The sequence below is a fragment of the Colossoma macropomum genome, unplaced genomic scaffold, assembly GCF_904425465.1.
Source record: "Colossoma macropomum unplaced genomic scaffold, Colossoma_macropomum, whole genome shotgun sequence".
Classification (NCBI taxonomy): domain Eukaryota; kingdom Metazoa; phylum Chordata; class Actinopteri; order Characiformes; family Serrasalmidae; genus Colossoma; species Colossoma macropomum.
In genome coordinates this window covers 21,557,933-21,581,142 of record NW_023494798.1, presented here as the reverse complement: position 1 = coordinate 21,581,142, position 23,210 = coordinate 21,557,933, and the positions used below count along the sequence as shown (strand labels likewise).

General features: G+C 41.5%; 1 protein-coding gene across 1 annotated transcript in view; it reads right to left on the bottom strand.

The window, feature by feature from the left end:
• The window catches only part of shank3a (SH3 and multiple ankyrin repeat domains 3a), a 378,305-nt gene that overhangs the window by 107,235 nt on the left and 247,860 nt on the right, over positions 1 to 23,210 (bottom strand). Inside the window, exons 13-14 of the mRNA XM_036585771.1 lie at positions 14,995 to 15,179; positions 12,765 to 12,788 (exon numbers count right to left, since the gene is read on the bottom strand). Coding sequence (XP_036441664.1) covers positions 12,765 to 12,788; positions 14,995 to 15,179 — 209 coding nt within the window. The remainder of the gene's footprint in view (positions 1 to 12,764; positions 12,789 to 14,994; positions 15,180 to 23,210) is intronic.

Here is a 23,210-nt window from a genome sequence, read left to right as displayed (position 1 = left end):
AATTCCAGCAAGGCATATCAGGCAGCTGAGAAAAGTGGTTTCTGTGGGAGAGAGTTACTCCCTCTGGAGTGCACTTTGAGCTCTGTGACTTTGCAGAACGTTTACATGCACAAAACGCTATGCAACATACTAAAGGAAAGGCAAAAACCATAATAAAAGCATCCCCTTTAAAGAAAGTAAAAAGCTGTCTGTGGGGCAGAGTATGTGACATCATCGACAAAACAAAAACTGATGGCATCACTTTAGTAAGCTAACAGTAGATAGATTTTTCCACAGTAAACGTAAGTGTTAATAATATTATTGCCCATGCCATGTCAATTAACATGCATAGGAACACTGACCTGGTCATTTACGTTGGACACTGCACAAAACATTAACGATGCGCAGAGAAAAAAGTAAAATCACGTAATATGACCAAAAGACACAGCAACAACACTGACTATATCCCAGCACACATAACATTGGACAGCTAACTTTAGCTAACTTGTCATGAAATCCCTAACTTACCTTTGTAGTCATACAGGTAATTCTCAAAGAAAAGTCTGTAGACCTTTCTAATCTGCTCCACCAAGCAAACATAGAAAACTAATACCTTAATAAGGATGTAAACATAAGTGAGTCCTCCACATCAGACACATCATAAGGGAAGACTCTCCTTTGTAAATGCCGCTGTTGCTGTAATGTAATTCCCTACTATGACTACTTCCACTGTGTCGAATATGGAAGTGTGTAATGGGTCAATTTGGTAAACAGCTGATCAGAGAGCTGTTGAAAACTCACAATTTCATGAAGTTGCCAGTGCACCGTTGACCTATCAATGTGTGTCTAAACCTGAGATCTGCAAAGGCATGACACTGAAGCTTGAACCCGACCTATACCTGCAACTTGAAGACCTTTCCGTACAGGCCCAACTGGTACCCGCTAAACTCAAAACACAAAACCCAAACCTGTTACTAAGTGCTTGAGTCGATCAACAGAATATGAACTAAAAAAGATACTTTTCTGCCAATACTGACTAAACTGGCACAACGAAATACTCTGACACTGACATTTGTTTCTGGCTAGTATCTGCTGTAGAACAGATGCCTCCACAGTAAATGTGCTGGTGGAGCGACCACAGGCCAGCCCTCCTGCTATCATACCTTAAAATACTATCAGAAGCTCTACTCTATACGTAATCGGTGTGCTTTTTAACTGATATAATGACCAGGTCTTAACATTTCCACAGTGAAGATGTCCCTGACTCATTTCATACAGTTCCCCTTTAGCAAGATTTATTTTTATTGCATCTAAGGTGAAGAGTTTAGTAAGACTGGCTTCACTGTACACATATTAATAAATACTACAGATATAAATAAAAACAAAATAAACCACATAAAAAGTCACTCATTACAAAAAAATTAACAAAGCTTGACTCGAGTCTGATGTTGTAAAAATCAGCCCAAACCTCACTTGAAACCTGATATGTTGTCATGTCCTGTCAGGCTAGGTTCATATAGGAGACCTTTAGTGTTGTACTAATGTGATACCAATCAGTGACGCGCATAAACATACGTTTTGTTCCTCCATGCAGATGCAGTTAGAAGCATAAAATAAAATTTGACGTTTTTTTTTTTTAAACACTTAGACCACTATATTATTCTTCACATAGTGGTAGAATGACTGCCATGCTTTTCAAATAGGTCAGAAGGAGGGGTAATGAGGAAAAAAGAAAAAGGGAAGAAACCCTTTCAAACAAGGACTATTTATAATTTGCAATACATTAAGATATAACTACATATTTCATTTTCAGAGGGAAAAACAGGCAGGCAAAAAGAGAAATGGAAAGTGAAAAAGTGAGACAGTGAGAAGCACTATGTGTGCATGTGTCGTATCTCCTGGCACAGCTGTATTATTACTGTTCAGCGCTAATTGAGTGACTCACTGACCACAGAGACAGATGTTCACACTCACAGTTAAATAAATAAAACAACTGAACAAATAAATACGACGCAACGCCATTACCCCACTTTTAGCATTCACCTTTGAAACTGCACGTTAATGTGTGTCTCTATGTGTGTGTGTCTATGTGTGTGTGTGTGTGGCTGTGGCTGTTGCGATTGCTTTTTTTCAAGTACTAATTAGGCTTTTGTTAGCATGTAACACAGCAGTCGCAACCCCGCTGTCTGTGAGATTGGCAGTGCTAGAGTGAGCCAAGTGCCTGAGTGTACTCTACTGAGTTTTCTCTCAGGCAGCTAAGCTTAAACACCATACATAAGACCAGCACTGCATGTATACATATGTAGGTTTAAGCCCGGGACATTGTGTAGCATACTGTGTTCTATTCCAGCATCCTAATAAATGTGGTGGGAGTGAGTCAGCAAAAAGTGCCCCTAGACACACACATAGGAGCATGAGTCAGCAGAAAAGTGCATTTCTGCTATAAGAGGCCTGATGAGACAGCAGCTGCCAATAACGCGCAACCTCTACACAATGAACACATTTACTGAAGACAGGGCGCTGTCAGTCACGCTAAATGAAACTCCACCGTAAACACGGAGCTGATTCAGAACATCCTCACTCACATCCTCCTGACCTCCTCTATATGCGTCTCTATATATCTACCATAAGCAATAAAACACAAACCACTCGGTGCCTCCACACCAGGGATCCAAACTAGTCTGAGCAATGAAAATAAAACCAGATGTAGAGGTGGACGATATGACAAAAACCCATCACAGGACATTTTCATGATACATGATAAAAATCAGGATATTTAGTTCTTCTGAAGCTTGACCAGTTGGAACAGAGAAAAAAGAATCAGTGTTTTCACATTTCAAAAATCCTGTCAAAAACTTTGCGTATTTGTGATATATGTTCTTTAAGTATTGAAGACATTACAAAATACTGAGAAAAGCATGTTGTGATGTAATGTGATGCAATTTAATCACAATAACAGCAAATACTGTCATACTGCCCACCCTAATCAGAAGCGGAACAAACAAAAACAAACAAGAGTAATAAGATCTGATACTGATCTTATTATTCATCCCTTCAAACCGTCAGGATGTTTTGATTGTTTCCATTCAATGTATTATTTTATGTGAGGGTAGACGGTCATGACTGAAGGATTCTGATAGCTACATTATGTCCAAAAGTACCAAGACATCCCTCAACGAGTTAAGCCATGTTAATGTGCACCTGTTGTTCTCCATAGAAGAGCACTGACAACAGAATGAGACGCTCTGCACATGAGCCACATGAGGCATCTCCAATGCCAAGTGTTGGCTAGAGATGCATAGACATCCCCAGCATTAGGCTGTGGAGCAGTCAAACTGTGTTCTCTATAATGATGGAATACCAGAAGTTATCATTCAACATCAGTACCTGACCTCACTTATGTTTTTGTGGATGAATTCAATTAAATCCTCACAGCAATGATCCAACATCTAGTGTAAAGCGAAGAAGCTGTTACTACAGTAAAGTGAGGACAATCTCCTAAATAACGCTCTAGATTTCAGACAAAACATTAGATGAACAGGCGTCCGCGAACATACAAAACATTTGGACTTATAGTGTACGTTAAAGCATCTCCAGTCTTTTTAATTCACAGATGAACTTGGCTAAATTAGGCCTACTACGGATAGTATTACAAAACCCAGAAGAAGTGTCTCATGGCCATATTGTTGACATTCTGTTGCCATGATGTGTATCAGCAGCGTCCACCCCGGCTATGGCTGGCTATGGCTTCCAAACCAACATATCAAGAAAAAGACAGTTTAATCAGAGGTGTTGATCCTTACCATCCATTAGTTATCTATATTAGTTATCTTTGAGTCCTGATTATGAGTGTGTGATAACATTTCCAGACATCTAGGATTATCTTGTAAATACCTCACCAGCCCACAAACTGCAGGAGCTAAAAGCATACAAATTGCTTGAATATACTTCTTTAATGAGTGGCAGGGTCAGCAACATTCTGTCATATGTACCATCAACTACAACAGCTATGTATCCATGTGTGATGGGGTTAATCACTATTAGCTTGACATTAGCTTAAGTAACATTAACACTGCTAACATTCTGGTGTTAGAAACAGAGCTAAAGAATGATAGATTTAGATATAAATAGTTAAAATGTGTAAGTCAAACACAATGTCAGACGTCAATGTCAGACGTCAATTGTGAACAATTCAACACTCAAAGGCTACTTTCACATTACAAGCCTCATTGCTCAAATCCGATCTCTCTGACATGATGGTTCACATTCGTTTAGGTAAGTGATTTAAATCTGTCTTTAATGTGAATGAACCGGCGTCCTGAAATGACCCGCATGTGTACATCCTACTAAGTATTGTCAGGTGAACGAATCACGTGTTTGCATCATCAGCAAACAAACTACCGAGCAGAACGAGCCTTTCGCTGCAAAGATAATTAACTGTAAACAGCTCTCAGCTGTTCATTATCAGAGCGAGAGGAAGGTGGAAAAAGGTGAGACGTGTTGCTTTTCCACCGTTTACAGGCTTAAACTTCTGTTCGGCGCTGCTGCCATGGAAACGCTGAATGATGGCGCACATGCAGTGAAAAAAAAAGCACATGAATTCCTATATGAGCGTTCACATTAAGGTTGCATGTCCACGAATCGGATATGTATCCGATCTAGGACCACACATCAAAGTGGCTCAGGTCAGATTTGAAAAGATCAGATTTATGTGTCTACACACATAAAGTCACATTAGGGAAAAAAAATGGGATTTGTGCCACTTCAACCTGGTAATGTTAATGTGGCCAAAAATGATCAAGGGGAAAACTACAGAATTCATTCCTCCATCATCTTACTGTCTACCTGTGACAGATTAATGAGAGTAAACTTTGTTTTGGGGAGACGGCTGAAAGTTTTTTGTGTCAATTCTCGATATTCAAAGATTTCTCCCTCTCTGGCTCAGCTTTTCAGCCAGGCTTTTTTCCCTCCGGTGGACAGTCAAGATTTTTGTTGTTGTTGTTACTATAGACATGTACCACACAGCACATCAGGATGCTTTATTAACTAACAGTGAATAAGCTGTGGCTCTACAAGTGCCGCCGTAATGTTGACATCCAGAGGTATGTCAACATTACGGCGGCAGCAACCAGTGTGATGTCAATCGAAAACTTTCTATAAACACTGTTTCAACATAAACCTCAATATGTTAGACTGTGTGTTGAACAGGTAAGGCCATTTGTTGTTTGTTGTTGTTGCATTGATAGCCTAAAGAGTGCAGCAGAATGGATACATCACGTTTTGCACCTGGGATTGTTGAAGTTGCATTTGCACAACTAGAAACAATGATGTCCCCGATTTCTGCCTCTGCACTTATTTGGGTTACACAGTCGAAATGCCTCACTGTGAGGTCCAAGCTCTGCGAGCACAAATATTTTCATATCACTCATGTGGCGTTAAATTCCAGCGGCCACATGTCACATCATTAGGCAGGAGCACATATAAAAGTGAACTGCAGACACCTGTTGCTAAGATACGGGCAGATGTGTTTTCATTTCCTGAATAACTACAGCTGCATTCAACATCACAACCACCCTGCTTTCAAATGGAAGACAGTGAGGAACATGACCATTAGAGCTGGTGCAAAAAGTCTGTCAACTGGTACACATTACGACTGACTTTAGTGTTAATGAACACTAGGCACCTCCGCAGCAGCTCAGAACTACGCATGCGCAGCCATTACAAACTTTCTAGACCATTAGTGAGAAATGATAATTATGGCATAATACTAATTCATATATTGCTTTACAGATTTGCAACTCAGTAATAACTTCCACTTAAAAGAGCTGTGTTACAGTACAATGCAAATTCAGAGACCATTCATTCCTTCATTTCTTATGTTTCTAATCAAAATAGCCATTAGGTACAAGTTATTTATTTTTCAGAGAATATTACTGAGAAGATTAGATATGAGATAATCCACTTACAAAAGGAAGGGGAAATTCAAAGGAAAATACATGGAGGAAAAAACAGGAGCTTTCAAAACTGGAGTTCACAAGTTAATAAAAGATTCTGAGAAAATGGGATTCCTAACAACCATGCAAGACCTGGTAGAGCAACTTTCATCTTCGAGAGAGAGCAGAAGATCAAGCGCCACTCTTGCTTCAGACCAAAAAAATCCACAGGTGTTTCTGTCCATCCTTCCACTGTGAGGAGACAACTGAGCACTACAAATCTGAAAGGATGTGCAGCTGTTTGTGTAGTTATGAAGCTGTCAGAGACAGTTAAGAAGCAAATCAAACAAAGAAGCTGCTGGTGTTCTCCAAACAATGGACTGACATCAACAACTTTAAAATTACTGAATGTGTTTGGAGAAATCTCTGCAGATTTCTATGAAAAACTGTCTCCCAAAAAGAAAGAAAGTTATAATAAAGGCAAAAGATGACCATGTTAAATACAAAAAATTTCGCATCTATTTGAGGAAACAAATTCAAATCATTATTAAAGTAATGAAACTATGTGCTGAAACTCAAACACTCTACTGAATCTCAGTCAGGAACTTTAGGTTTCTATTTAGGATAAAGATTAGAATTATGTTCTGTGAGTGTTACCTTTAGAGTAAGGTGAAGTATCTGGAAAGCATCTAGAGTGAACCACCCAAATAAAGTGTTACGCAAAGTATTGTAAAACACAAAAAAACTCACTGTTGATACAGTCAACAGGGAGCCTTTCTAATCACATTCATATCCAACAACAGAAGCATAAGCTGTAAAAAAAAATCTTTGAGTGGACATCTGAGTGGGCCAAGTGTTGAAAGCTCAGTGTGTGCGGTGCTGAGGTGTGGTAGTCTCTGAGAACCATCTCCAGTCCCTCGCCTGTTTAGGAAGCCAACAGAGCCCATTCTCCTTCATCTGTACTTATTCATCTTCCAGACAGCCATGAAAATGGAACTGCCGCAAATAACAGCCAGATTAGACATTCACAAACATGATTAATGGCTCTGAGACACTCAGTGTGTGCGGAATATTAACAACGTCATGTGTGCAACAAGCACCTCTCGACGGTGCTGGAAAGCCCCAGTATCCATTAACACTGATGTAAAACCCATAGGCCCTGCACTTATGGTAGAGTAGTATGTATCAATGTTGAGTGGATACCATTTTTTAAAGTGATTTGGATTTCTTGGGAGACGGAAGCACATGGGTCTGTCTCATTCAGCTCAGATGACCTGGACCTTTCAAACCTCCATTAGCCTGAAACTCTAATGTGTGAAACCGTGGGTCATAAAACTGAAATCTATACGAGGTAGACTAGACAAAAAGAGCAATTATGCAGGCATAGGAGCCATTTGCTACAATCATATGAAAAACACATCATAATCTAGCAAACACGCTACAGTCTACCTCTACAACCTCCTCTATGATTAGTTTTTTTCTAAATCACTAAGTGATGTGGATTGATTACCTTCATCACCATAATCCTCAGACTGGCTTTCTAAACATGAGTGGGAAAGAAAAAGAGAAAGAGCAAGAAAATGTACCTTTCCATGCAGCACCCACAGATGCATTTTTGTTGCCAGGATGGATAAGATCCACAGAGCTTTGGCAAATACCCCATTCAAAATAATGAGAAACTGAAGTGCAACTGTTTACCTACATAACATTCAAGCTCAACGTAGTTAATCAAATCTAGGCAGGATGGAAACTATGGGGGAGAATTTGTTACCATGGTAATGATATCCAGATACATTATAAAGGAAGAGGAGACAGTTAACTGGTTGAAAAATAAATGGGATTGCTTGTAACCCTTAACATGGGGAGCCAACTATTTACAAATCTCACAATTTTTGTCAGACTTGACCAGTGATTTTAAATATGTTTTCAAACATTAACGTAACTATTTAGTTTTGGGTTTATAGGTCTCTCCACATTCAGAGAGACAGGAGCCTGGGGCCCAGAAAAAAATATTAAGAAAAAAAGTTGAGATAAAGTTAACTGCTAGCTTCCTAAAAAATTAGATAATTATTATTCCTCAAAAACTGTCCTAACTCTTTCCTCTTTCCTAAAAAAAAATATGTTCTTAAATATTTTCTTAACCTTACGACAGACTCACACTTGTCTTAGCCAGGAAGAAGTGACAGGGCAAACCTCACTGATGTGTTTGAAATTAATCAGTTGATGATATAATTTAGGGTAATCTGTAAAATGTAACATGATATTGATTATCTACATGACAAATAAGCCACAGTCTGCATGGAAAAAAAAAAACAATAAGAACATTCTTATGAACTCCTTGGGAAAGCTTTCATGAATTCGGTTCCTGGTCTTGTATGACTGGAAATAACTGCCCAAGGGCATTACCATGATGGTGGCCAAGGAGAGTTTTCTATAAGCTCAATAACACAACAAAAATATACATCTGATCTATCCAATCAACGAGATGCTTCAGATATGCACACAAAAAATAAATTCAAATTTATATTAGCAACGCACTACAGTTCTGCACTGTAGTTCCTTATTAGGGTGAATGAGATTTTTGCCAGTGTTCTGTAAAGCTCTTCCCACCTCACAACAACCACAAACAAAGAACGTGTTTGTGGGCAGAGTATGTATAGGTCAGTTCCATCTGAGAATACAAGATATGAGAGCCTGATTACAAAGAGATGTATTTACAGAGTAATGCAATTCTATAGCAACTTTTTCTTCCTGTAAATCATTTCAAAACGTTTTCCTTTGTCTCTCCTCTCTGTACCTTGTAAACGAAACAAGATATATAGGCAACACACACACACACACACACACACACACACACAGCTCATCTATCATTTACTCTACAGGCTAGTGGAGCACCTAGTGACCTACTGAAGAGGACCTGTGGGGACTCCCCTCTCCTTTATTCAGAAGCACCTACTGGCCTACATGAGGTCTGCTACACCTAAGGGGAGTCTGGAATGGCCCAGGACTGAAGCTCTAGCAGTAGAAACCCTACATCAATGTATTTACCTTCTCTTTCACTCACTTCTGCTGCCTCTGATAGAGCCAGGCAACAACACACACGTCATCAGCAAAGAATAGACACAGACTTCGAAGAGCACAGCACTCAACTAGCTCTACGTTCGACTTGCACGGCTATAACCTAAAAAAAGCTATTTCTGTCTATAATAGGACTAATGGGTGGAAGAAGCTAGTGAAGGTCTGTTGTTTACCAAGCAGAATTTCTTCATATACATTTTCCTCTGTGTCAACTTGAAGGGAAAATGAAAGAGAAAGAAAGGGAGACTAATGAGCACTTTTGTTACAAAGGAAAAATGAGAGAATATGCAGGACATGACATAGTTTGATTGCTTGTCAACTGAAATTTACAAGCAAAGGAAACAAAACAGCCTGAGGCAAATATATTATGGCATCATGGTATTAGATGATATTTAAGTTTGCATTAACCCTATAGAACCTAATGTCTTACCAGCACTACATACAGCAAGTCTGGTTTTGTGCTCCTCATTCAGAGTAGTTATGAGGCATAAATGTCCAAGCTTAGCACAGTAAAAATGTACCAGCATGTGGACTTGGAGCTGTTTGCTACTCCCTTTTCTATCACTGCATAGAAGAATCACAATGCTGCCTTCATTGTTAAAGGTCTTTATTGTAAAAGTTGTCTGAGCGAGTATGAGAGAGGCTGACTTTACATGGGAAAACTTTCATGCTACTTCACTTGCGTAAAACTTCCATGAAACCATGTTTCACTTGAGTTGCATACTGTAAAGCTTCCTGCAAACTCATCTGAAAATCAGTCACAACAGCTGCAGCTGTCTCAACAAGTTTCATGAAAAAGCCAACCAAAACACAGATAATGCATCACATTATCATGTTGAAGAACATTTCAAATGACTGATTAGATCAGTTCAATGGACAAGAAAATAAACAGCAGAAAAGGAGATCCTCCTGATTGACTGTATGGTAGGTAGTTTTCCATTTTATCAGTTTCCGGAGCCAAGACAAGAATCAAACGTGTTTCGTAACAAGCTAGCTTAACTAACCAGCTAATGTTATCTGGTGATTCAAAGGATGAAAATCATTACAGGAGACTGAAATGTAGCTTCTAGGACAGGATAAGTGAGGCACAATGGCTACTTAAACATAAGTTTTAAAAGGTACAGTAAAAATATATGCTACAAGTCTGCAAATGCAGATGACAATATATAGTGGAAACGATGTGATGTAGTAAAAAAACAAGCTGCTTAGTTGGCTTAAGAGTAAAACAATCTATTGTGTTGCATACGACTTTGAACTGTTTCATGTAACTGTCAAGTAGCACCAAAACTATGTTGCATGCATTAAACTAGTTGCATGAAGGTTTCATCATGCAAAGAAGGTTTCAGAGTAGAATTTGGAGCATGTATTATTGATCAATCATTCTACAGAGCTCTAATAATATAAGCAGGTTGGTTTGGCTCGGATAAATAAAAGTTTTTCGATATCTTCCCAACAGCTCCTCAAAAGCTCCCCAATAGCCTTCTAACAAAATAACGCCCCCAAATCACAACTCCTAGAAGTTATAATTGATTTAGAAAAAGCTGTCATTTAATCACTGACAGTGGTTTCCGCAAAAAATGATAAACAAAGAAGACCAAGGGGCGTAACGGGGATACAGTTTTAAATTTCGAAACAGCGTTTGAACTTTATTTTTCTATTTATATTGACAGTTCTACACCATTAGTATAGACAACATAGCCAAGCACTAAGCTAGGGTGCGGAGTTCATATCCTAACCCTCTCTCAGGTTGTGTAGAAAACACATCCACCTTAAACAGCAAGCTTCAGTTTCAGAGCTGCAGCTGTGTGAGAGACAAATTTCACTAATTCATCCTGGTGTGTTGGCCCACTAACACGCTGGTAACAATGATACTTTTACTTCTCATTCAATGTTCAACCTGGGTGAAAACAAAGACCTTTACTGAATTACCAGTTACACAACAGGTCAACACCTCTATATCTAACGCTGTCTACTCTTTCAAGATCTGTTCCTCGGTCATGTTCCGGCTTAGGCCCTGGACCACAAGGGTAAAGTAACAGTGTGGAAGCTGGCTGGTGTGAATGCCTGTCCACAGCTGTCCAAGTCGGCTCTGGCCTCTCCTCCCCTGTCCCAGAGCAGCCGAGTGTGCTCCCGCTGCTCTGAAAATGGGGCAGTCAAGCTCTCGCCATCAGTAACTTCTGCATTAATGAATGTAGATTAGAGGAGAGGCATTATAAATGGATCAGGAGACTGATGGTGGCAAGAGCAGGGCCGCTGGGGGCTCAGAATGCTGGAGCAGGGGACAGTGCTCCGAAATGTGCGCTAAAATCACACATCCACGTGGGACTGCAACACAGCTGGCAGGAACATGTTTTCACTAACATCTCAATGTGTTGTATTGTTGTGATATGCTGATCTGATTTAAAAGATCAGTATTGGAGACCATAAAGGTCAAAAAATGCTCCCTTCAAAAAAAGTAATAGCACAAAAATAGCACAAAACACATTTAAATGAATTTTGTGCATTACAGTATGTAAAATATTTAATATAAATAATTTGCATTAATTTGTCTGTTCCAGCTTAACAGATGTGAGAAAAAAATAGCCACATATCATGTAAAGTGAAAACTTCTTGAAGTATCACAATAAAACACTTTTGCCATATTGTCCAGCTCTATGATGCAATGCAACAATGCTGATAATATGACAAAGCTGTCCAAGTCAGACTGGCAGAACAAAAGTAAGTGGTCCTTAGGTAAAGTGGTTTTTATTGCACTATTTGTAAGATTTAAGCTGTTTCACATCATTATATAACTGTGATATAAGTGACATAATGCGGATGATGTAGTAATCTACAAAACTACAATACAAAATTATAGCAGGCTACAAAGTTAGCTGTTATAACATGCTGTCATTTCACTCAGTCATGACATCCCAATGTAAGACAAAGTGATGTCGACTGATACAGGAGGTATGTCAGCTTGCTATAAAAATGGACAAAAGCAGCCTTTGTGACAGACAAGGCCTATTACAATAAGCCTTTATAAATGTTTATATAGGCTTACGTCACCTGTCATGACAAGCTTATGCAGGTGTCTCATAGCCTTAAGGACACTGCCCTATAGTAATGTGTTACCAAAAATAATAATTAAAAGGTTAAGACCTTCTGAGTATGAACTCTGCGTACTGTATTTTTTTAACATATGGTACTGTTACGTCAGAAGACTGTCGTATTTCAGGCATATGGTTTGTGCTGGCAGTTTTTAAATAGAGGCAAAATGCCATTCTGCTCTAGTGCCACCAGCTCATACCAACACATCCACCCACAGCACAATGGGCATCCTGGCACTGTACAAGCACTCTGGCACCTGGAGCCCAGGACTAAAGCTTGGACATGGGGTGAGTGTGACCTCTGCTGTTTTCAATCTGTGAATGTGCGTACAGTATTAGTGGAGGTGTTGCGTGGTGTGTGTCCAGTGCAGTTAAGATCACACATTCAGTCCAAAGATGCATTGAGCACAGACATAAAACAGCCAGAGTCAATTCTACAGCACAAGAGAAGAACAGTGGAGCAAGCAGATATAAACCTCAGGGTGTGAGAGCAGAGAGGCAGGGAGACGAGCACAATTATATCACTCTGAGTGTGTGTCAGAATGTTTACTGGCCACTGTTAGCATGCAGGTAAAGCAGAGTGGACAGTCAGAGACTGAAGGTTCAGAGGCAGAACTGAGATCTCATAGTAATGTGTGGGTGTGGGGGGCATGAAGGGCAGTGGGATGGATGCAAAGTTCTTTACCTTCCACTGCGTTTGAGTGGTAGTCTGGAATGAAGCATGAATGGAGACAAGAGCAGAGCAACACATAAGCCATGATCATGAGTAATGGAGTAAACACACACACACACACATATAGATATTTATGCAGCCAAAGCATCTAATGTAATTTGACAAACTTTTGCATAGAACTGTACAACCATTAGTGTAATCCAGGGATCCGCAAAGTGCAGCCTATGGCCCATAGCTGGCTCTAAAGGTCATTTGATTTGGCAGGCCAGAAAGTTGCTCTAACCTCCACAACCCTTTACCCAATGAGAAAACCAATATATATTTGTAAGTCTTATTTCTTAAAGCTACTTTTATTAACAAAATATACAGTCAGCAGTGGCTCTCAAACTGGTCCTCAGGGACACCCAGACAGTCCTCATTCTTGCTCCATGCTTGTGTGTTTTAAGTTAGGTTGGAGAGAAAATCTTGACAGTGTGGCGTCCCTGAGGATCATTTTGAGTGCTACTGCTCAAAAGTTCTAAAATAAAATGCAACAACTTAATGTCACATAATCACCGTATTATCTCTGCACCAAAAGAAACATAAGCCTAACATTCATTACAGAGAAACTATGAAGAAAAATGCATTCATAACACAATTTTAACCCCACCTACCTGTTTCATTTGTAGACCGTTTTATCTCTTTGGCCCTCCAAGATTGGGCATCCCTGGTCTACACACTTTTCTTATTTATTGCTATGCTACATCATACATAGTCCATTTATTTTACTCCTAAAGGCTGCTACAATCTGGCATTGCATACACTTTCTCTGTCCCACACACATGCACGTACTGCAAGTGGATGAGAACCTTAACTTTTATACAGAATGCACAGCAGCCAATTCTCAAAATAAATACCTACACTTGACGATTGTTAAGAAGTTTTCTAAAGGTTGTTAAGGAGTTTTTAAAGAGAAAAAGAGAAAGCTAACTCTCTAGCTCTTCACAAAAAACAATGTTACTTTGATGGATGGTCACAATGAGAGTATGAGCATGTATGGAGCATCCTTCCAGCTGAGCTCTTGGGTGGGTGTGTGTGTGTCTGTATATGAGTTATGAAGGAAGATCTCCAGACAGCAGTCTCTGTCCCACTGTGGTGACTTTGATACCCATTATAGTTCAGACCAGATCAGGGCAAAAAGAGATTCCTAGTATAAACTAACACATGCACTTTACTGTAACCATACGCATGATATTACACTATAATAGTACTATAGGCAGATTTGTTATAGTACTATAATAGCCCACAGCCAGATTTGTATAGACTATACAAGACTAGTACAATCCATGTTACTATGTATTACTATGCCATATTAATCTTAGTATAAAGTCTGTATTATGCTACCACAGTTAGTCCCAATGAGCCATTTTATAAGCCCTACTGTCCGGCCTCCTATATATTATAATCTAACACATCAGCATGATAGCAGCTACTCACATTATAATAAAGCCTTTACAGAAATACGCCAGTACCACGCTATAGATTCTATACTGTGGTGTGTCATGGTGTACCACACATGTTATACCTACAGCATGCGTATCATGTTCTACACATTCTAAACTGTATCATGATTATGGTTTTCTACACATTCTCTAGGCTTAATGTAGCATGTCTATCATGATGTTCCATGCCTATCATGATGTTTCATTCTGTACCATGCCATGCTTGTCATACTGTTTTACAGTCTGTACAGTAGCATGTGTATCATGATGCTCTACACATTCTGCATGGTAGCAGGTCTATCATGACTATTCTACAAATTCTACATGGGGCACAGAGGTATTGAACTCTGGTCCTGAAGGCCTAGTGTCCAGCACAGTGGAAGCAGGTCTATCATGGGGTTCTACATGGGGTTCTATAGGCCTACTGTACACACACCTATCATGTTCCACACATGCTATACTATAGCAGGTCTAACTTAATGTTCTGCATGGTCTACACTATAGCAGGATTATTACAGTGTTCTACACATTCTACATGGCAGCAGGTCTGAAGCATGTCTGGCATGATGTACACATTCTATACCATAGCGTGTCTATCACCACACTCCACTGTGAACCTCAATGACCATCAGTTTACCATTACAAAAATTTCACATCGCCTGATATTAATATTCCAAAATCCAAAAAAACAAACAAACAAATAATGCAGAATGAGCAATGTAAATGTCAGTCAGGTGAGACACGGAGGAGGCGGTACTAACCTTTGACCCTCTCTCCACGGTTCAGCTGGATCTCCCCTTCTCCCTGTGGTGTGTAGGGCTTGACCACGATGAAGGTGCGTCCCGGCACGGCACTGTAGAGTTTCCGCTTGGGGCCGCGGGCCCCCGAAAGCACGTGCGAGGGCCCCGAGGGGGGCGGGCTGGGGTCCCGCTGCACTGTCCCGGGGCTGTAAACAAAAACATAGGTTACCGTGGTGATGCCCGGCAACTGGTAGCCAAATCCGGTGGTGACTGACATGGTCCCGTGAGTGAGCCGCGAGAGCAGGCGCGTGCTGCCGCTGCTGCACACACATGCACAGGGATGCACGCACGCGCACACACGCAAACACGGCGTGTGCAGGTCCTCTTCTCAATCCTCCCGGTCCAGCCAGGCCCACCTCCTCCTCCTTTCTCCTCCTTTTCTCCTCCTCCTCCTCCTCCTCCCTCTCCTCCCTCACCCCACGCTGCCGTTAGCGGCTGCCTGTCGCTGTCCGTGGTGCTGAGGGCTGGGGCTGGGCCGGCCGCGAGCGGGGCATGTCCGCTCCCCGCGGCTCTCGCGCTCGCACACACACACACGCACGCTCTGACGCGGCTGCGCTCGCTCTCTTCCCGTGCCTGGGCTCACACAATCCCGCCCCTCTCTGCACATTCTATCCACAAGCCGAACCGTCAGCCGACGACAACGCGCGGCCGCCGGGGGGTCTGGATTGATTAGCGTGGGGAAGTGCGACTTACCTCACCCCCCTCAGAAAAATCCCCCGCCACGCGAACACACATACATACACATTCACACACACGCGCACACACGCAGCTCCCTCTGCCGTAATCAACACACCGCCCCTCCTACCCCTCTCTCTCTCCCCCCCCAACTCCCTGCTCTCCCCTCTCCTGCTCTTTCTCTCTTTCGTCTCCCTCTCTCCTTCCTTCTACAGCTCGCTTGCTGCTCACTCGCTCTCTCTCCTCTCTCACTGAAAGACAGGTTCTGAATGTTAATGCAGCTGCAGGCTGAGTAGCCGCTGCTCTACGTCTGTCTCATTCATCTCAGAGCCTTCTCGTTCGCCCATTCATCACACACACACACACACTCAAACCCAGCCAGTCACACACACGCACTGTACAGCACAGCCCAGCAATCACTGTACCACATGCATCTTCCTCTTTCTCCCATTTAGAACAGTAATACAGAGAAAATAACAACCTGTACGTCATCCCAGAACCCACACTTACTAAAGCACAGACACATAAACCTGCCCTCGGACCCGCTAACACACCGTACAGCTGTGACACTTGCCCTCCCTCTCAGTCTCCCTCTTCCTCTCCTTCCGTCCTCTAGCAGCTTCTGAGTAGTTAGCATGCTAACTTTGCCCAGAGCTGTGATTTTCATGCCTAAGTCATGTTGTTTCCTCCATCAGCCTTCAACTTGCCCAGGGAAAAAAAAAAAACAAAAAAAAAACAGGCTCTGCTGCCCCTTTCCTTTACTGGCAAGATCCATCAACACACTCACTCTTTCCCTCCCTCCCTCCCTCTCTCATCCCTGCTGGTCCACTCCCAACATTGAGCTCAGTGACGGCTTTCCAATTACTGCAGGGATACAGGGGCTGGAATGACTGCAGCATGCAAATACAGTGAGAGGGAGAGAAGGGGCGAGAGAGAGAAAGAGAGAGAGAGAGCAGCCAAAAAGAAAGAAAACAATAAGGTGGGCCTTTAGGAAGTAATGATGGAGAGGGCAAGAATGAAAGAATGAAGACAAGGGAGAGGGCAAGAAGAAAAGAGAAAGAAGGGCCTTCAGGAAACAATGATGGAGAAGTCAAGAATTAAGTTAATGGATGAGGATATCAGAGAGAGACAGCCAGAGACAGAGAGAGAGAGAGAGAGAGAGAGAGAGAGAGAGAGAGAGAGAGAGAGAGAGAGAGAGAGAGAGAGAGAGACAGAGAGAGAGAGCGCCATTTCTGCCTTTGACTGTGCCTTCTCAAAACCCTCACTCAGCTATACTTCACACAGAGAAGGAGAGAGAGAGAGAGAGAGAAACAGAGATAGAGAGACCATGAGAAAGAGAGAGAAAGAGTGGAGGAAGAGAAGGACAGAAGACATGGGAGGGAGACAGAGAGATGAAGGGAGGAGATGAGGGGGAGAGAGAGAGAAGAGACAGGTAGACAAATATCGAGATAAATCGAGAGAGAAAAGAGAGCGATGGGGGAGAAAGGGGAAAGAGAGAGAGAAAAGAGTGAAGAGAAAGTAAGAGAGAGAGAGGGTGAGGAAGGGAGAGAGATGGGAGAAAGGGGGAAGGAGAGAGATAAAAAGATTGACAGACAGATAAGTGAGAGAGTGAAAGAGAGAGGAAAAGAGAGGAGAGGAGATCAGAGAAGAGAGAACAGAGTAAGAGGAAGAGAGAGGGAAAGAGATGAGAGATAGAGCAAAAGAGAAAGTGATGAGAGAAAAAGCGTATAAGAGAGAGCGCGAGAGCAGAGAGAAAGAAGGAGAGAAAGAGGGACACTGGATTGACATAGTGGGCCTCTTGTCATGGTCTCCTCTGATTCCATATTGATCAGTCAGAAGCAGCAGCCTATAATAAACAGCACTGAAAATCATCAGCCTGCGCTGCAGTAACATCACATTTCACACACATCAATCATCATAAACACAAACACACACACACACACACACACACTATATATAAACACACACACACACACATATATATATACACACACACACACACACACACATATATAAACACACACACACACACACTTCTGACAAGTGCTCTTTCAGAAGTGGATGAATGTGAATTGGGGTCAGTTCAGTAAACAGGCTGCAGTGGAATGATGCTTCAGTGCTCTGTGTCTTGTGTCTACCATTAGGTTTAACTGTTAACCTTTATCAGCTGATGTTTTTAATAAAGAGAGCTAAACAGAACATCACATGTTACTGTATCAAAGTATAAGCCAAATCAAACTGTGGCTTAGAAACCTACTACACTGTCTCTATTCCTACTGGACCAGTCAAAACATTCGAAGTGATATTTAGTGAACAACTGAATTTTTGTTTTTCAAAATCTTAAACATATTAAAGCCTCATGTTTAAAAGAAAAAAAAAAACATGTAGCTCCAAAATTGTAGGAGAAGGCAAAAACATTCTTTACTTTTAATGTAAGTTCATGTAGAGATTTTATTCTGAGGAGTCTGGAGCATTTCGATTGGACCATTCATTATTAAGTTTCATACAATCTAAAGGACAGTTGTGGTGCTCAAACGATGTCAAAACGTAAAAATTGAAAGATTTATTTACGTTTTTTTGGACAGTGACAAGTGAAGATCTTCAAGGTTGTAAGAGAGTCATTTTTGGAGGCTCCCCATAAAGCTGGACAGTGTGCAAAGCTGTATCAAGGCAAACGGAGGGGGAACCTTGAAGCTAAAATATAAAATTTGTTTTGCAATTTTTATCACTCCATAATTCAATATGTGTCATTTTACAGTTTTTATATATTCATTATGAGAAAACCCTTCCATGAATAGGTGTGGCCAAACATTTGTGAAGTTGTAGGATTGAATGAGGTTTTTTTTTCTCAATGTGTTTTAGTTCAGCTCAACAATAACCTACTTAACAAGGAAGAGGAGGAAAAATCAAAAGCACCAGCATGTAACACCCCATTAGTATTTTTTAATGTGTTTGTTTTTTGCAGGGGACATTATGTAGGGAGGAGTAGAACAATGTGAGAAAGTGAAACTCTTCCTAAGCTATATTCATTTTGTAATTTCAGAAGAAATGCATTTTTTAAAAAAAGGCGTTTAAAATGTTAAAATGAACATTTACTGAAGTTCAACATAGAAATATATTTATCCAATAATAAAAAGTATGTTTTTAACATTCTCTACTGAACTACTGAAGAAAAGATAACTCTGTCCTGCACTGATTGGCTGTGGCTTTCAAATGATTAGATGATCTGTGGGCATCTTAAAGTCATACAGGCAGCATTATAGTCAGAGAAAAATGTGCGCACCAGCTACACTGCACCACTGGAACACACACTAAAGTATCACTCCTATGTCAGTTCTGAGAATGATTGACAACCCAAATAATACTTGCTCTGTGGTGGTCCTGCTGGGGTCCTGACCATATGAATAAGAGGGTGAAAGGCGGCTAACAAAGTATGCAGAGAAACATATGGACTACAGTCTGTAAGTGTAAAACTACAAAGTGCACCTATATGGTAAGTGGAGCTGATAAAATGGACAGAGTGTTCAAATACAAGGAGGAGTATTTAATGAAGTGGCTGGTTGTACATGCAGTACATAGTTCACGTTATGATATGCAATGAATTTTACTGTCAACTCCTCCCCTTCCGTCATTTCTCAAAATACCTTTAAAAAACAGCGGCATGCAAGTTCCATCAACGCATCCTTGAATAAGTGCATGCATAGAAGCTACGGGAGAAATCTGAGGTTTCAAAACTAAATTCAGTCTAGATCAGCCCACCACAACCACACTGGTCTCCCCCCACCTGGGACTGAGCCTGCTATCACAGTTACAGTGAGTGGACGCATATTGAACAGTAAACATGGTTTATCTGTTTAAAATACATGATTGTGAACACGTCAAAGATGGTGCAGCTTGGCTGAGAACTGGAGCGACTGCTAGTTGGCTAGTTAATTAGACAGAATGCAATATAGTAACATTAAGATAGCCATCTGTAGCCTTAGTGTGCAAGCAGACTGAATGAACTGGCTAACTTACCCCTCTTGTGCTTTGGCCATGTAGTTCCTCACTCTGATAGCCAAACAAATCATGTACTTTCATTTCTTGCATCTTGTTTAAATAACCTTTTTTTTATCATGTAAATAATAGTGTAATGAGCAGACATCTAATCAGCTACTTGTTACTATGCAGTTTATGTAGTTATTGTACACTGGTTGTGATTGTTTACATGCTCTAAAAATTGGTCAACATCTTATTTATGATACTGGCAGTTGTTCAGTGTTCTACAAGGGCTGATGAGACCCATAACACACTCAGAAAAGCACACAATGACAATTCGTCATGAACTTGTCAGTAACATATCGTCATATTTCCCACTCCTAGCCCAGAGTCCAGAAGTTCACTCCTGTACTCCGCAGCAGAGTGGACATAGCCCTGAGTCTGATGTAGAGCCATGCTCTAGTTAGGAGTGGATGAGCTCCCAAATCTCTCCTCATCCCCCTGAGTCTCTCATCTATCCGACAGTCTAAAGCCTGGACCCTACCACACACACTCAAACTCCAGCCAGTGACACACATGGCGAGTAAAGCTACGTTTACACCGCAAGCAGTATTGCATAATTCTGATTACTCAGATCTGATCTTTTGCTTTGACTGTTTATATCGGAGTTTGTAAGTGAGCCACATCTGTTTTTAGTGTGAACAGATCTGTGCCCTGAAATGACCCACATGGACAGATTTTATCAGTTGATCGCTACTGACCCACACAGGATGATATGATGACAGATGGAACAGCTTTTAAGTTTAATAACTATTCGCCATACTTGTTTTTCTAAAATGACAAAGTAAGAAGAAAGTAGTAAAAGGACACAGTACTTCTTCATCTAGGATTAGTCAGTCAGCTTACAGCTTGTATGCTTCTTTAGAGTGGAGGTCGAGTTGTGAAAAGCAGAGATTTAGGTTTCGGGAGGGATGTTTAGTAGCTGATAATGCTGTTATCTTAAGATCACTTTGTAAGGCGTTGAACTTGACGTCTCTGAACACATCAGTTAATGTAATTTGTTGCTTTCCACCTCTTGATCTAGACATTGTTATTAGTGTTGCAAGGCTATATATATGATATTAATGCATTCTAGGTTCGAGGACATCACATGACACTGATCTGACACCGCCGGTGTTAGTTGGGGTGGGGGTGGGGGGGGGTTATGTAATTGTACCTGCTCACGTAGAGGCACACATGGATTTATGGCACATTTAGATATTTAAAGTACTGAAAATGTCAAGATTATTTTTGAAAATAAGTATTCTACAGTTAAACCTCCCCCCACCAATTCGTTCTGATATAGAACAGCTGAACTAAACACTGACACCTTTAAAAAATATTACACGAAAGTGTTTAAAGAAACAGTTTGCTGAAAAATCAAATGTACAGAACTTTCCACTTTTCTCATATGTAGTCAGTTGGAGTCTGAATGTTTCTTTTTTTGCTTAGAGCTGTAGCTGCGAGAGCTAATGTTGCTAACAAACAGAAGTCAATAGCCACCCAAATAGCCCAAATTGATTTTGTAAAAATACATTTCCAAACCTTCCCTCAACCCACTTGCACTACATTAATCTTAAAGGTTGCACAGACTTGTGGATGCGTTTTAGAACACATATGACGTTCCCCGAACTATAAAAATAAACAAAATTTCACCATTCAGCTCCAGCATGCTACAGATCCAACACATTTTAGCTTCAGCATGTTCTAGTTCCAACACACTTCAGCCCCAGCACGCTCTAGCTCCAACTTCACCATGTAGCTGAACAATGCAGGCAGCCTTTTTAGACAACAGGCTCTGCATTCACATTCCACCTCAGGAGTTGGAATGCTGATCTAGAATCAGTTTTTGTCACAATAATCAGCATAAAAATAGAGGAATCACATTCAAGACCAGTCCCCTCTTCAACCCTGGTGTAGCAGAAAAGTTTATACTTTAAAGTAAGTCATACTGTGTTGTAAAACACACTGAAAAGTGTGACCTTAATTTAGACCTGGGTGTGGTTTGAGAGAAGTTCTGATGATGTATTTTTGTGGAAACTATTTGAGTTATTTTGGGTGACTACTGAGTTATAATGTTTGTTAGCAACGTTACCCTCGCAGCTCCAGTTCTAAAGTAAAAAAGCTAAATTTGCACTCAAAACATGTTGTCTTCAACTCTGTAACGTGAACACAGCTTAAAAGCTTTGAACATCTCAACAGAGATAAGAATAGGAGCATTTTGTCACTTGCTACTCTTCCTAACTCATCCTGCTTGAGTATCACCTGTGAGTGTATGTGTATGGTCCTAATGCAATCCGTGGTCTAAATCCTGCCTGCATCCTCCACTAGGCTCCCTGGCCCGTTCCCCTGGACACCGGCTATGCTTTCGTAACCCTGGCAACAACCAGAAAACTGAAGGCAACTGTCTTGATTCAGCGGCTGTCAGTGTCAACAATGAGTCACAAGTTTGTCTCTTGCCTGTCACAGCTGCTGTGGAGAGCAGATGGATGGACAGACAGGCTGATCCAAGAGTGAGTAGAAAGTGTCCCACTAAAGCCCTGTGCGACTCTGAGCTCCACATCAACCAGCTCACTCTAGCTCTAGCAAGCTTTAGCTCTAGCCTTCTCCAGCACGCTTTAGCGGTAGCCTTCTTCAGCTCCAGCACAGTCTAGCTCCAGCATGCTTCAGCTCCAACCTGCTTTTACTCCAGCATGCTTTAACCCCAGCGTTCCTCAGCTCCAACATGAGTTAACCCCAGCATTCTTCAGCTCCAGCATGCTTTAACCCCAGCGATCCTCAGCTCCAGCATGCTTTAACCCCAGCATTCTTCAGCTCCAGCATGCTTTAACCCCAGCGTTCTTCAGCTCCAGCATGCTTTAACCCCAGCATTCCTCAGCTCCAGCATGCTTTAACCCCAGCGTTCCTCAGCTCCAACATGCTTTAACCCCAGCGTTCTTCAGCTCCAGCATGCTTTAACCCCAGCGTTCCTCAGCTCCAACATGCTTTAACCCCAGCGTTCTTCAGCTCCAACATGAGTTAACCCCAGCATTCCTCAGCTCCAGCATGCTTTAACCCCAGCATTCTTCAGCTCCAGCATGCTTTAACCCCAGCGTTCTTCAGCTCCAACATGAGTTAACCCCAGCATTCCTCAGCTCCAGCATGCTTTAACCCCAGCATTCTTCAGCTCCAGCATGCTTTAACCCCAGCGTTCTTCAGCTCCAGCATGCTTTAACCCCAGCGTTCCTCAGCTCCAACATGCTTTAACCCCAGCGTTCCTCAGCTCCAACATGAGTTAACCCCAGCATTCCTCAGCTCCAGCATGCTTTAACCCCAGCATTCTTCAGCTCCAGCATGCTTTAACCCCAGCATTCTTCAGCTCCAGCATGCTTTAACCCCAGCGTTCCTCAGCTCCAACATGCTTTAACCCCAGCGTTCCTCAGCTCCAACATGCTTTAACCCCAGCATTCTTCAGCTCCAGCATGCTTTAAGCCCAGCGTTCCTCA